At 34.2% G+C, this 15,291-nt stretch overlaps 1 protein-coding gene across 4 annotated transcripts in view; it reads right to left on the bottom strand.

The window, feature by feature from the left end:
• The window catches only part of Diaph2 (diaphanous related formin 2), a 748,266-nt gene that overhangs the window by 401,334 nt on the left and 331,641 nt on the right, over positions 1 to 15,291 (bottom strand). For all 4 annotated transcript variants that reach the window (XM_076562125.1, XM_076562124.1, XM_076562122.1 and 1 more), the window contains one exon: positions 2,013 to 2,114. In XM_076562125.1, coding sequence (XP_076418240.1) covers positions 2,013 to 2,114 — 102 coding nt within the window. The remainder of the gene's footprint in view (positions 1 to 2,012; positions 2,115 to 15,291) is intronic.

Genomic DNA, 15,291 nt, shown 5'->3' on the forward strand with positions numbered 1-15,291 from the left:
TACTTTCCAAAGCACCATTGGGCAGCTGATATAAGTTTAAGGGTTAAATAGAATGACAGTACATTCTCACAGAATTAATTTAATTTGATAATATTTTAGTGAAAATTTTACTTTTCTATCCTTTTAAAATATCTGACTCACACTTTTGTCTAAAAAAGTAATTCAACATTCACTGCCTATTTTAAATAAAAGATTGTACATGACTTTAAAAGACTAAGGTTATTGTTATTATTAATTATTAAGGCTATCATTATATAATGAATAATATATTCTTTAAGAAGAGTGTGCCTAAGCTTTATTTAGTAAATCCCAATTGATACGCTTAGGCAATTTACATAGTATAAAGTGCTTAGTAATCTCCTAGATTCTCTCTGACCTCACCTCAGTAGAGACAGAGCAAAATACAGTGAGAGTAAACATGGTGACTACGAGAATTCATGTATATACAGCCTGAAATATTTATGGTAATGTGCATAAACAAGAAATCTCTTCCATTTTCTATTTTTGCCTTTAGTTCAGAAGGTATATTGCTTTTTATGCTCCCCAATTTCATTTCCTCAGTGAGGTACCAAGGATATTCCTCTTGAAGGACTTCCTTGGCAAACTAATACATCTTCCTAGATAAACTGCACTAAGGAGAAAAAAATGGTTTCTGAGAAATTGTGTAGTGTACCTACTGTAAAACTCATAACCATCATGATGCAGCTGAAATCTCAGATGGTGTAAAGCCCTGCTTCAATTATAAGATGGATTTGAGCTGCTTAGGTTCCAAGTGTGGACTCGAGGCTACAAATTTTATTATTTAGCACTCTTCTAAAATGACACTAGTTAATAAATAATACAGAGGCAATTCAGTTGACTAATAGATCTGATTTAAAAATAAGAGAAATATGTTACCCAGGTCCATTATATATTCTATTTGATCCCAAATTTGCTCATCTAGTTTCATTTCAAGGATTTGACAAATCTTTCTACCTCAATGTAGGCAACAGAATGCCCTAAAATAAAGAATTTTAAATATGGACAAATGTTCATTGTATATGCTAAAAAGAACATACTCACTCCCATCTAACAGAGTTTCATATGAACAAAATTTTAAAACTGGTAGGAAATCAGATCAATTCTAACATGTAACTATTTAGAAACATTATGAAATATTTTGAATGAAGCAGATGCTATTTGAAAAACAGTTTGATTGATAATCTAAAAATCCTTTTTTACAAATGGAAAACAATCAGAAAAGCAGAGTAAACCAGAAATTTATATAACAAAGAAATCTGTCCTGAACACCTGAGTTAAAAACAAGATAGGTTTTAGGGGTTAGGGATTTAGCTGAGTTGTAGAGTGCTTGCCAAACAAGCACAAGGATTGGGTTCAGTTCCCAGCTCTGCAAAAAGATAGGTTTTATTCACAGAAACTAATTGCAGTGTCCAGTTATCTGAATAGCAGGTTTGTAGTATTTTAAGATATATGATGATATTCTTTATACTTAGTCATTTAGTGTTATTTCAAATGATGGGGATAAGGAAAAATGATTAAACCACATGAGGCACCTTTTAAGTTATTTATCGGGATGGAAAAGACATATTGCAATCTTTCAATCAATTATTGACATTCTAGAAAATTTGAAATTACTTGTGAGTTTTCTTTTAAAATGCATATAGTAAAAATAGTTGCTAGTTTTTTTAAATTTCCCTAGATATTATTTTCCTATTTCAGCCTAAGTTTTCTGGTGGCTAAATTCTAACATTCAGATCTGAAGGGAAGGAAACTAGCCAATGTATTACAGCATACTATTTTGCATGCATTGATATCATTAAATATCAGCACTGTTAAAGAGAATATCCCATAATGCTTTGATGATTCTGTGACTTTAAAAAGTAATGCAGGTGAAAATTCTTTTTAAGTCAATATTACATTTAATTATATAGTTATAAAGTAAAGGAAATCAATTAATATTTTTCTTCTGTTCATGAGAAGTGTATTCTTAGGCCTTTGCGATCAATACATACCACAACACCAAATTGTTCAGGCTCACAGAGATCATCATATTCATTCTTAAGCTGTGCTAGTTCTCGGAGTACATTCTGCTCAGGAAGGTGTTTAACAAGATTCTAAAAAAAAAAAAAAAGCAAAAAAGTTAGTGTTCGTAAGTGATCAGTAAGATTTTTAATAATTCAACTAAACATATAAAAATAACCAACCTTTCTAATGAAGAAAAACTGTATAATCTAGGTACAAAGGGAAGTTGTGTCATTATATTAAAGAATCATACCTTCTGTTATAGCTATATATCACCAAATCAGATAATCTAGAATAAAAAAAAACTAATCTATACATAGAAAAAGAACATACTTAAAAATAAATGGAAAATCTAAATATACTGATAAATAAAAGACATTAAATCAGAAATCAAATACTTCCAAATAAAGAAAAGGCCAGGACCTTCTGGCATCAAATTTTTAAAAAATGAATTGTAGAAAACAATTAAATTACAAGTATTACCATTTTTTCTCAAAATGTTTTAATATAATGAAGAGGACAGAGTATTTGCTTAGTCTATGAAACCAGCCCTATTGATACTAATAAAAAATAGCAGAAGAGAGTAAACCTATCAATAACACTAAATATTGATAATAAACACCTATTTAAAGGTACTTTTGGTATTTACCCAATCACTCTGACGAGAATGATGAACACTAGGATGTATGGGAATAATGAAAGTACCCATGATTTCCTTAATTTTAATAATGGCTTTCCAAATTTTTTTGGCATTGTAATTTAATGTGAATTTACTTCAGATTACTCATAAATGGCACATTTTCAAGTCTTATCTGTCAAACTCTTCCTTTTATTAGAGAGTTTAATCCATCCATACTACTAGTTTCACCAGTTTTGTAGCTAAAACTCGGTTACTTATTTTCCATGTGACTTACGTGCTAAATAAACAAAAAAAGAAAATGGGTATACACAGAAAAAATATTTTAAAAATAATAAAGTCTTTAAAGAAAGAATAAGGTAATATAAAAAGAACAAGCCACTTGAAGATAGAAAATACTCAGGGTGCCTGGAATCTGTATGGTGTTTTGTTGACTTTGATTTTTTAAATGTTAATGTACAACAAACAACAACTGCTGAGAGACATTGGAATATGGAAACTGCTAAATTAAATCAACCTATATATTTTAAGAATGTCTTATCTTCAGAATAGAATTCCAAAAAATATGTTTCATTGTGGGAGAGGTTTTGATTTTGTTTCCACAGGAAACCAAAAGCTATGGATTTCTTCAAAATTAATAAAGACCAGATTTGATTGGAGGAGACCTGAAAATCTTGACTACAGACATAAAGAAAGAAACAAAAGGAAAACTACAATACAGGTGACATATATGCTGATCCCTTAATATGGGAACAGTTTTGAGACTAGATGAGACATGATAAATCTTGTTGGCTATAGATTCTTTATGATAAGTCATAAGTCATATCATTCATTCCATGCCATTCTTTTGTATGCCATGGACAGAGATTTGATTATTGCCAGGGACAGCATATAAGATGCCTGACGTGCTGCCAGCAGAGATTGGAGAAAAGAGGATCCAAGATTTTGGACCATCAACACTCTGTGCGTTCCCCTCCGGATCTTCTGCTTAGCATGCCTATAGAGGGCCAAGGCAGAAAGGCTTACATGTCCCAAGGTCATGATTTATGGTGTGCATGTCATGTCTTCCTCCATATAAATACTTTTTGTAATACTAGTCTTTTTCTCCTATCTGATCTTCATGTTCTGTGTTCCTAGAACAATGGTAATATCTGAGATACAAGAAGGGAGTGAAGTAAATTTCACAGGAAATTATACAGAGATGGTCACCCGGCTGGGGTTAAGGCAATTATGCAGTGCATTAAAAAAAAAAAAAAAACCCTGCGGCCTGGGGAAGCTTTTCAGGCTTGGATAAACTGAACCAAATGTATGGTCAACAATAGCACATGGTATGATGTGTATCAACACACTGGACTCAAATTGGCCATGATGAATAATTCAGTTTCAGAGGATATTCCAAAGGCATTGTGTAATTGTGTAAAACTTGAGACCCTAAGGGGTATTGGCTGAAGACTGTGGATGGAGTAACATATAGATGGGATGACAAACTAAAAGTTTGGGAACCTAGAATAAGAGGAAAATGGTGGCTTCTACCCAGAATGGGAGAGAGCAACTTTAATCCAGATATTTTGATTCCTCCTGAAGGAGTGTGGAGACAATGTGACAATGGTTGGAGTCATTGCTGCGAGATTTATTGGGTTCCTAGATTAAAAAGATCTGCCAAGAAAGGTGAGATTCCTTTATAGAAGCTCTGAAAATTGGATCAGGTCTTCCTTGGAATTGTTGGGATATAGAAGGACAAAAGTTGCTGACTTGCAGGGGCAAATTTCTTGTCTGAGGTCATGTGGCCCACCAGTCATGGGGCTTTGTGTTTGCAGAGGCTGAGGAGGAACTTAGATGACTTCAGGGTTCTTGAGGTCAGAGCAGGCTGTCTGAGAAGGAAATGACTGTCTGGTACATTGACCACTGTTCTTATTTTTGCCTTTTTTGAGAAATTGCATGTTGATAGCCTCTGGGTCAAGTGCTCAGAAGATTGTATAACCATTAATAATAAAAATAGATTATAGTTGCTTTGGTGTTAAGTCTGGGATAGCTCCTGTGTCTAGTAAAAGATGATGAAGATTATATTGGTGATTTTCTAAGAATAACCTTTAGAATCATGAGAACATTTTGTATTCAGTGATTTCCTCTTTTCTTTCTGTTCCCCATTGCTTATGATAATAAAAGACTGAGGTTACCAGGGCAAAAGCAGAAACTAGAGAAGCTATGGAAGCTGAAGAAGATGTAGGAATGAGGCTACTTAGCAACTACAGAAGCCCAAAGTGGCCTGTGAGCTTGCACGACCACTGTCTCTGAGTTGTTACTGAGCCTTCCTGGTATTCCATCCTTTAGACCCCTGAAACTGCTGAGGCTGGTCCCCGGCAGGTTATACCATCCAAAAAAAAAAAAAAAAAAACTTATTAACAGATGCCTTTTACCTACTCAAACACAGTTCAAAAAATCATATCTATGAGATGGGTAGAAAGGGGAGATATGTGAAGAGCATGACTTTGGCATATATTTAATGAAGTACATAAAAAACAAATGGTCCTGGGTAGAAGCTCAGTGGTAGAGCCTGTGTTAGTATGTTCCTGGGTTTTATTCTAACCTTTACCTATGTGTCACATCCCCAAGAAAAGGAGGAAAGGAAAAGCCATGCATCCATGATTTTCCATAAAACATGTATTCTCGGCTCTTAGAAAGTTTCTGTACACCAAGAGGTGAACTCTTCTTCTCTCTACACAGTTACACCTAGAGTAGATTTACACAGGAAATGGGGAAAATCACTCTCAGCTGCTACATGGAAATGAAAAAATTCATTTGAAGAATGTGCAAATTGTTTGAGGAGGTGCCTAGAAATGCTCAATATAGAAGAGGCTTCTGCAAAGAAGTTCTACGATAGTGACCAAAACAAAAATCAATTAAATAGAGGTATTCTCAGATAGATCAGACAGTTATTGTAAAATTCATACTATCTAAGCAATCTTCATTTGATTAAATAAAATAGCTCATGAAATTAGTGTTTCATTTACATTACATCTACTTCTGGTTTGTAAATAAATGGCAAAGGTAGGTTAACAGTTCATATAACAACTACATGTGTAGCATGGGAGAAAGCCAGTCATAGTGTAGAAACTGGAAACAAATAACAAAAACCCTTTAAATGCGATATATTCTGACAAATTACTAGGTGATAGGCAAATGGCCTCCAAGTTTTAAGATATGATCCATTCTATATATCTCTCCGCTGCTGCTGCTTAATAGCATGCTTTTTCTCCCTCACCAATTTCAAAATTGGTGTTTAAAATATCAATTCTGCGTGAGAATGAAAATTTTATTCTAGAAAATGTCAGTGAGTTGAAGTTTACTAAGAAAACAACACAGGAGTAAGTATGCCTCCAAATGAGGAGATTTCCCCCCTCATCTTTTATGCATCACAAATTCACTTTCTGATAACTGTCAGTGTTATTTGAAGAAATTTCTCCTAACAGACCACAGGGTACTAACTACTTTTTACATCTATGCAATTACTCTATAATGCTTCCAAAACTTTATTTCTTTTAAATGTTAATTGCACATGTAAAGGTTACTTAAGTAAAGGTATTGAACCATATTGCCCTTTCCTTCTTGACAAAACATAACCTTTCTTTTTTTGTCTTATATCTCATTAAGTCATTTCAGTAGTAGAGAACTGAGTTAAGTTCACTCTGATTAAGTCCATCATTTACCAAATAAATGGACCAGGGCCAATATTTCTTTTAAAAATGTATTATTGCAGTATTTTCTAGCCATCTACAGGTGGATAAATTAAATTAAATTCTATTGATAAGTATACACATACATTACTGAAGACAAGATGTTTTTTTTCAAGCACTTGCCTAAGTTTCTGTCATTTTAACACAACTTCCTCCACTTGCTTTAACAGAAAATTAAATTCCTTAACTATTATTTGTTATTAGGTCATGTTTTTCAGCACTGTTTTATGGCATACAGCTTAAGTAGTTATGAATGCAGGTGTGCATATGTGCGTAATAGTTTTATGGCAACTTGATACAAGCTAAAGACATCTGAAAAGAAGGAGCCTCAGTTAAGAAAATGCCTCTATCACACCAGGTTGCAAAGCCTGTAAGTCATTTTCTTAATTAGTGATTGATATGGAGAGCCCAGCCCATTGTGGGTAGTGTCATTGCTGAGATGGCGGTCCTAGGTTCTATAAGAAAGCAGGCTGAGAAGGACAAGAGGATGAAGCCAGTAAGCAGCACCCCTCCATCGACTCTGCATCAACTCCTGACTCCAGGTTCCACCCCTATTGAAACTCCTTTGCAAACTTTCTTTGAGGATGAACAGGGATGTGGAAGTATAAGCCCATTATTTAACCCTTTCCTCTCCAACTTGCTTTTAGGTCATGGTGTTTCATAAAGCAATAGATACTCTAACTAAGCGTATTTAAGGCTTTTACATCATATTTCTGTGTTCTTGTTATTTGTTCTTAGAGGTAAATGAAAACACAATTGTTTTCCTTTAAAGAGTACCAAAGCCTGGTACTGTCCTTACTTTTTGTTTTATACAAGTATTTGACCCATAATACAGCTTGCCATCTATGTAACTGCCACATTAGCCATTAGATACTGTGCTAGTTGAGGATTACAAGTTTCAAAGGGACATGTATGATCAGAAATGCCCAATATCTGTGCAACTTTTATGGCTACAGAACAAATACATATTGAAAAAATATAAAGAACTTGTGATGGTTTGAAAGAAAATGGCCCCCAAAAGGAGTGACACTTTTAGGAGGAATGTCCTTGTTGGAGTAGGTGTGGTCTTGTTGGAAGAAGTATGTTGCTGTGGGCTTTGAGGTCTTTTTCTCAAGCTTCCCTGAGTATAAGAGGAGTCGACTTCCTGTTGTCTGCAAGATGTAGGACACTGGGCTATTGCTCCAGGATCATGTCTGTATGCATGTTACCATGCTTCCCTTCATGATCATAATGAACTTAACCTCTGAAACTCTAAGTGAGCCAGCCCCCAATTAATGTTTTCTTTATAAGAGTTGCCCTGGTCATGGTATCTCTTCACAGCACTGAAAACCCTAACTAAGATAGAATTCACACACTTGAACACCTTCCTACCCTTTTGTCAGCTTCTCCTAATTGGGTCATTCTTTCATCTAGACTCATTACATACACAGCTTCTAGGTTTTCAAAACAACAGTTATCCTTGCCACCACAATTGAAGTTAGCATGACGGAAGCCCTGGTGTCAATCCCTAAAACTGAATAAATAGTAAACAAACAAAAACAAGCAATAAACCTAGAGATTGAGATACTACTAGTTTATAGCCATGTGATATGATATAAATAGGATATATTGGCACACCCATTTCAGGAAATAATCCGCCACTACTCAGCAATTCTGAAAATACATATAGTTCACAAACCATCTACACTGAAACCATAGAGACAGTACTAATAATCAACAGTGTGTGAAAAATCATACAAAGGTCTAATTATAGGCAAAAGGGTCCTACCCACAAAGTTTGAGACAATAAGTTTGAGTAGGAATTAAGTACTTCCAACATGTGCGAGATAATACATGTTGAAACCATCAGATCTTTAGAAGATTTACAAGATTTAAACAAACATTTATGGCAACAGTATCATACTATCAGTTTTTATGATAATAAAAAATAAAAGGAATAATAATAAAATTAGCAATAACAACTAAAATGTCTATCAACACAATATATGGCTATTTAAATACAAGTACATGTATGTCATAGAAAATTATATTACATGGGGAAAATGGACAAATCTTCAAAAATGGATAAACAGTTTTAATATATATGTTGTACTTAACTCTGTTTTGTTTGGGTTTTTTGTTTTTGTTTTTTTGTTTTTTGAGACAGGGTTTCTCTGTGTAGCTTCGCACCTTTCCTGGAACTCACTTGGCAGCCTAGGCTGGCCTTGAACTCACAGAGATCCGCCTGCTGTGCTTCCTGAGTGCTGGGAATAAAGGCGTGCACCACCACCGCCCGGCTGTACTTAACTTTTTACAGAACATTTGAAAAGGAAGGAAAATCCTAATCATATTCTATAGTTGCACATCCATATGTATGGCAAAATCATCAAGAATAGAATGGGGATGATGAGCATCAATTTCAGGGTCGTGTTTTCTTCTAGGGAAGGATAATTAATGTGCTTCACAAGTACTGGTACTGTGGGCATTGTTATAGGTAAAGCTCTGAACCATATACATATATTATAACATTAAAGAAGTATCATGAATGAACATTGTGAAGTTAAATACAAATGATTTATCTTTAAACTTTTCTGACACTTTTGTCATCATTTATATTGTTGCCTTAAAACTTCATGGTAGGATTTAGCTAACTATTAATAAGATCCAATTTAGTATAGATTACTTTAGATGAGCCAGTTAGCAACATTTTTCTACTGACCACCACTGTTAAGATAATACCTATCACATTTAGAAGGGATATACTCACTTTTCAGTTTGTTTTTCCTCTAAACAACAACCATGAATGTATAAACAAAACTACTTCAAATTTAATCTTGTCATGGCAGTTGTTTCAGAAAATAACTGTCAACTTTTTGTATACTCATAAAATATTTCACACAAATTCACATGAAGAAATCAATGACTTTTAAAAGAATAAGAGGCAATCACATGATTTTGAACAGGTCATATTCTTGGCCATTTAGTTACATGATGAATAAAGGAGAGCTAGTCAAACATAGATTGAGAAACTGTTCCCAAAAAGTCCAATTCTGTATTGTTTGAAATTTTTCTACCTCAAAGCAATATTCAAATTATCTATGAAAATAATGCATAAAAAGTATATTTGGCTAGAAGCACTGATTTTCTAACAGATAGAAAAACAATAACAGTCTTTTCTGCAATTTTCAAAATAGGATTGTCTTTTCAACTAGCAATACGTACTCATATGTATAAATATTTATATAGCTAACTCTTCCAACACTCTACCAATAAATGCAAAACAATAATGATAGATGGCTGGTACAGATGACTTGAAATATATGTCAATGCTAAGTTCCACATAAAAAGACTGTTATATATACAAAAGAGTATACAAATATGTTTGTGAACTCATGATTGGTTTTATATTGGTTAAGTAGTTTCCTTGTCATTCCCTTGAAAGCTGGTCCTACACACCACAACTGACACAGCACACTTGTAAGAAAGCCTTAGCCACTAAGGTAAAGGTTAGCAAATGAACTGTCATTATACCTGCTGGGAAGGTGAAAAATCAACGGAGTGATACTGTGTATATATCAACAACTGAAAGGCAGGTCTCATGCTCAGTAGTTGGCCAATATACAGTGGACTCCACAGTTTTTGTTTGCTTTTATTTGATTATTGTTTGGTGGGTTTTGTTGTTGTTTGTTTATTTTCATTTTTGGGTGGTGTTTTATTTTTGTTTTCTTGGTTTTGGGGGCTTTAGCAGGTTGATATAGAGCTCATAGTGTAATTTTGCTTTTCATTTCTTAGTTGTAGAATCCTGGAAATTTATATGAAAAGAGACACGTTGTTTTAAAGCTGTACAACTGAAAGGGAACTTCTGGTCTGTTCTTTTCATCCCCTCAGTCCAATAGGATCCATAGACTAATAGTATGAAATAATTGAAAATTTTATGAAGATTTTCTGTAGCTAGAAGTGTGCAAGACAGAAGAAACAATGGGCTATGAGGCCAGAGTTTGCACAACTACAAACAAAATACTGTTTTTATTCAAATAATAAGTTCAATTTTTCCCATTTAAAAATATTTTTTTCTAATTGATATAAGAATACACTAATTAACTATAGCTACCTTTTCTTTCCTTGCAAATAAGAACACAACCAGTGATAGTAACAAATGAAACACTGGTTATTCTTAAAAAAAAATCAACATAGAAAAAATGACAATGAGCAGACACAATATTTATTTGGATTAGATTCAACTTCACAATAGACTAAGATTAGTACCCAACGCTCAAAAACAAAACTGCTTTCATCACAAACAAGAGAATACATTTTTAAAATTCCATTTGATATAAAGTTAGAAGCAAAAGATGAAAAAAAACAATAGCAGCTCATGGATAAAAATATTTTCAGACTGCAAAAACATCACAAAATACTTATTCTTCTATGATGAGAAATAAGAAAAAAATGTCAAAAAAGAAAGATACGTTGTCAAGACTGTTCTTGTCATTGATAATATTTCAATTTCCCTACAGAATTATAAAAATAAACTTGGAGTTGTTAGTAAGGCAAAAAAAAGAGTTCTAAAATTCTACAACAGTAATGCTTCATAGCCTTAATTGATATACCTGCAGACTTCTAAAGCCATCAACTCTTGTAAAGTGCAGAAACACATGCAGACTCACAAGCCTGCATACAATACAGATGGTCGATAGCCATGTAAATAGATCAATGATTACAAAGATGGATTGAAGAGACAAAAACGAGCTCGACTATTACACATGCATGAACTTCCTGACTATAAGGATAATTATACACTAGAACTGGTTAATTGAGGGAAGCTGAAGAATCTTTTTCCTTGCAGAATCAATAGATACCCATTTATCTTTGATGACTTAGGTGTAGCACTGCCTGGAATCCAGGGGATGGATTGAATGACCTTTGCTTCTATCTAATCATTTTGTCAGTATTCAAGAAAGAGTTATATAGATCATGTAATCTGTTTTGAGATGTAAAAATCACATTTGAGAAAACATAATCATGTTGGGAAGCTGTAAGGTTTATGTCTTGCATGCACTGCAGTATTAAATATTCAACTGTGTTTCAGAAACATAACGCAGTCAGAAATACAGGGAAGTTATAAGTAGGGGGCATACTTATTCTTTTGTATGAATTTCCAGTAATAAAGGAAGTAGTATAGAGCTGCATTTTATCTGAGGTATTATGGGTACTTATCTTAGCCTTCTACTACATAAAGAATGGGTTAAGGAAAAGTCAGAGAAAGAAGTGATGAGACAGCAGCAAATGAAACCCCCCCAAATTTCATCCTTTGCAGGAATGCACTTGTTTCTTAAATGAAGGGTGGCAGAAGGCAGAACACCATAAATTAACACAGCATCTGCTTAAAAAGTACATTAGTCTGGTGGAGAGTATAGCACATTTTAAGGGAGACCTAAAAAATAAGAATGACTGGATGAAACTGCAATTGGAATTACTAAAAGCTCTATGTAGTTCAGTGATTGTAGTCGACACTAATGTACTGTTTGTGGGAGCCCACAGGGGTTTCCTAGTGAGATCTGAGCTTCTTTTACCAGCAGGGCTGGCTGCATAAGATGATTGGACCATGGACCAGGGTACCAGGTGTTTGGAAGGGCCTACACTTGGCTTTATCTAACAATGGGGAGGTCTTTTGCCTCGGCCATTGGCGTTGTTATAAAAAGCCTTTTGGAATAAAATTCTGGGCTGTTGGGTATTGACCCAGGTCCTCCCGAAGCTATCCTGTGTTTCTATCTTTCTTCTTCTTGTCTAGGCCTATCATTCTATCTGAAAGTTCCTTATTCCTCTCTATGCCTCATAGGAACCCTGAAAAAGATGGGGGCTGGTCCCCAACAGCTGTTAAATGTGACAAGGAGAAATTTTGAAAGTTTTAATTATAATCACATCACAAAAGGTTAAAGAGATATGCTTAGTCTTATTTAAGCCATATGTATATATGGCAAAAATTACATGGTACTTGATTAATATGAACTATTTTATTTTTCGATGCACCAGTTAAAAATAAATGCAAAAGGTATTTCTCCCCATGATCTCAGTCACTTTATTACTCCTTACAGCTCTATGGTATCTGCATTGTAATCTATCCTGGCTTGATGTGCATATTTCTTTTATTCTGATTTCAATATCACCACCCATTGCCTCACCATATGTGGTCTACAGAAATGAATTCCTTGATCTTCTATTTCTTACCACCTTTCTTTCACTAGAAGCCTCAAGAATTTCACCAGTTCTCATACTTTAAGAATCAGTGTTTTAAAATGACCCATTGATCTTGTTTTCTGTACTGGCCTTACTTCTATCCTGAACCATACTTTAGTGCAATATTACCTGTAGTTCTTTTCTACTATGTTTTGGATTTTTATCCTACCTAGTAATTTTTTTTTAAATCCCCAAGGGTACAACCATTTTTTTTAAATTTTATAATTAATTTAATTTTACATATCAGCCACAGATTACTCTGTCCTCCCTCCTCCCACCACCACCCGCCCTTCCCCCCCAAAAAAAAAACATTCCCACCTCCTCCAAGGCAAGGACTCCCTTGGGGATTCAGCTCAGCCTGGTAGATTCACTTGAGGCAGGTCCAGTCCCCTCCTTCCTTCACCTAGGCTGAGCAAATTTTCCCAGCATAGGCCCTAGGTTCCAAAATGCCATCTCATGCACTAAAGACAGGTCCTGGTCCTACTGCCTGGGGGCCTCCTAAATAGTTGAAGCTAATCAACTGTCTCACTTATCCAGAGGGCCTGATTCAGTTCCACGGGGGCTCCTCAGCTATTGGTTCATAGTTCATGTGTTTCCACTAGTTTGGCTATTTGTCCCTGTGCTTTTCCAATCATGGTCTCAATATTTCTTGCTCATATAATCCCTCCTCTCTCTCTTGCCAATTGGACTCCTGGAGCTCCACATGTGGAATGGCTGTGGACCTCTGCATCTGCTTCCATCAGTCACTGGATGAGAGCACTACTTTCTACTTTCTCTTCTATTAGGTTCAGAGCAACTGGATTTATGTTGAGGTCTTTGATCCACGTGGACTTAAATTTTGTGCACAGTGACAGATATGGAGCCATTTGCAGCCTTCTACATGTTGACATCCAGTTATGCCAGGACCATTTGTTGAAGATGCTTTCTTTTTTCCATTAGTACAACCATTTTTTTAACAAAACTTTTAGTTTTCAATGAATATATATTTTAAAACTAAGTTATCTACCTGCTACCCAAATGAAGCCTGTATAGTTCAAGGCTTTATTTATTTTGTATTTTTAAAAAGTACATTGTATTTCCCTATTAAGTCTATTAACAGCAAATCACTTAATATATACTATGGCTGCACTAATTTTCCTAAACATAAAATTGAATGTTGCCTAAATTCAATAGTTCAACTTGTCCAGCAGCAGTCAAAAAAAAAAGTTTAATGTACACAGGATCCAGGAATAAGTCAAACTGTGAGGTAAGGAACAGTGAGGCCTGTAGCACATAAATGACATTAAACTTCTTGCACTTAGGCAACTAAAACTCCACATAAAGCACCTCTGAGAAATACAGAGATATAGATAGAAAAAGGAGGGGACCGGTTATTAGACCGTGATCTCTGTTTCTATAATAGCATCACTACCAATTCACTAATCGTCCTCCATATGCTTGGTCATCACTATCCTTTGTTAATTAAAAAATATAAATGAATAATAAAAGATATTATCTTTTATATTCCTCAAGTATTTGCCCACTATTCACTCTCAATAATCCCTTATTGAATCCTATTAATACTTCAAAGTCTAGTTCAAGGTAAATTTGTTCCAGGAAACTACCTTAACCAAGCATCCCTGGGAGCACAGCTATCAGTTTCTGGCCTTGTTGGTTGTCCCATGGACTTCTTTTATTTGGAGATCAGTTCTCAATATAAAATCAAATACATATCATTATAAATGAAACCAACTGTGTTGAAATAGTTGTCAACATATTTACCAAAGCAAGTTGTGTATAATCATAGATGTGTTTCTTGATTATCGCATTATAAAAGATCTAGTGGCAGACCTAATAAGTACTTTAATTCTGAAGTAGTATTGAGTTTAAATAATGTTTCTTTGATATCTGGCACGACTGTAACATGAAAAGAAAAATTTATTACTTCTATTACCATCAGTTGTAAGTACTGTTATTACTATGTTAATCTGTTGTCTACAGTTTTAATTAAATGAAATGCAAAATATAAATTAGAACTACATTCAAAGAAAGATGAACTATTTCACACTTCCATGTTTAAAACCTGCCAAATCCTTTCCAATTGCACTAAACTAACAACTGTGAAAATTTTTTGCACCTTCTATATAAATCCTATTTATTTGACATATGCCTGGCAAATATAAACATAATTTCACTATCAATATATATTTCAAGCATTCAAGAATTACTCACAACCACTGTTGATCTCAGATAAAGCATGTTTTAACTTTTCTCTAATAATTTAAAATGTTTTAACTGCTAGTTTCATTTGACAATTCTGTATCTTTGTTTAATATATAAACATTATTTTTAATGACATATGTCCTATTAAACTCTAGTCTTGTATGTATGTTTTCTTTTTTTCTTCTCTCAAATAATCAAGTTAAATTACACTAAACTAGATTTTCAATACTGGAATAGTGATGCTACGAATCATGTAAATCTATCACAAATTACTCATAAATACACCCAACAATCTTAAAATATAGTATATGCTTAAGTGTTTCTATATGTTATAGCAAGCATTGTAAAACATTTCAGTTTCTACCACACAGTGAATTCAATGTCTAGTTTAAGTCTTGATATATGGAAATATATGAGACTTATGGAAATATGGGGGATTGGATCTTGTTAATAACTTTAACATTTTAACTTTATCATGTT

This window comes from Peromyscus maniculatus, chromosome X, assembly GCF_049852395.1.
Source record: "Peromyscus maniculatus bairdii isolate BWxNUB_F1_BW_parent chromosome X, HU_Pman_BW_mat_3.1, whole genome shotgun sequence".
Lineage (NCBI taxonomy): Eukaryota > Metazoa > Chordata > Mammalia > Rodentia > Cricetidae > Peromyscus > Peromyscus maniculatus.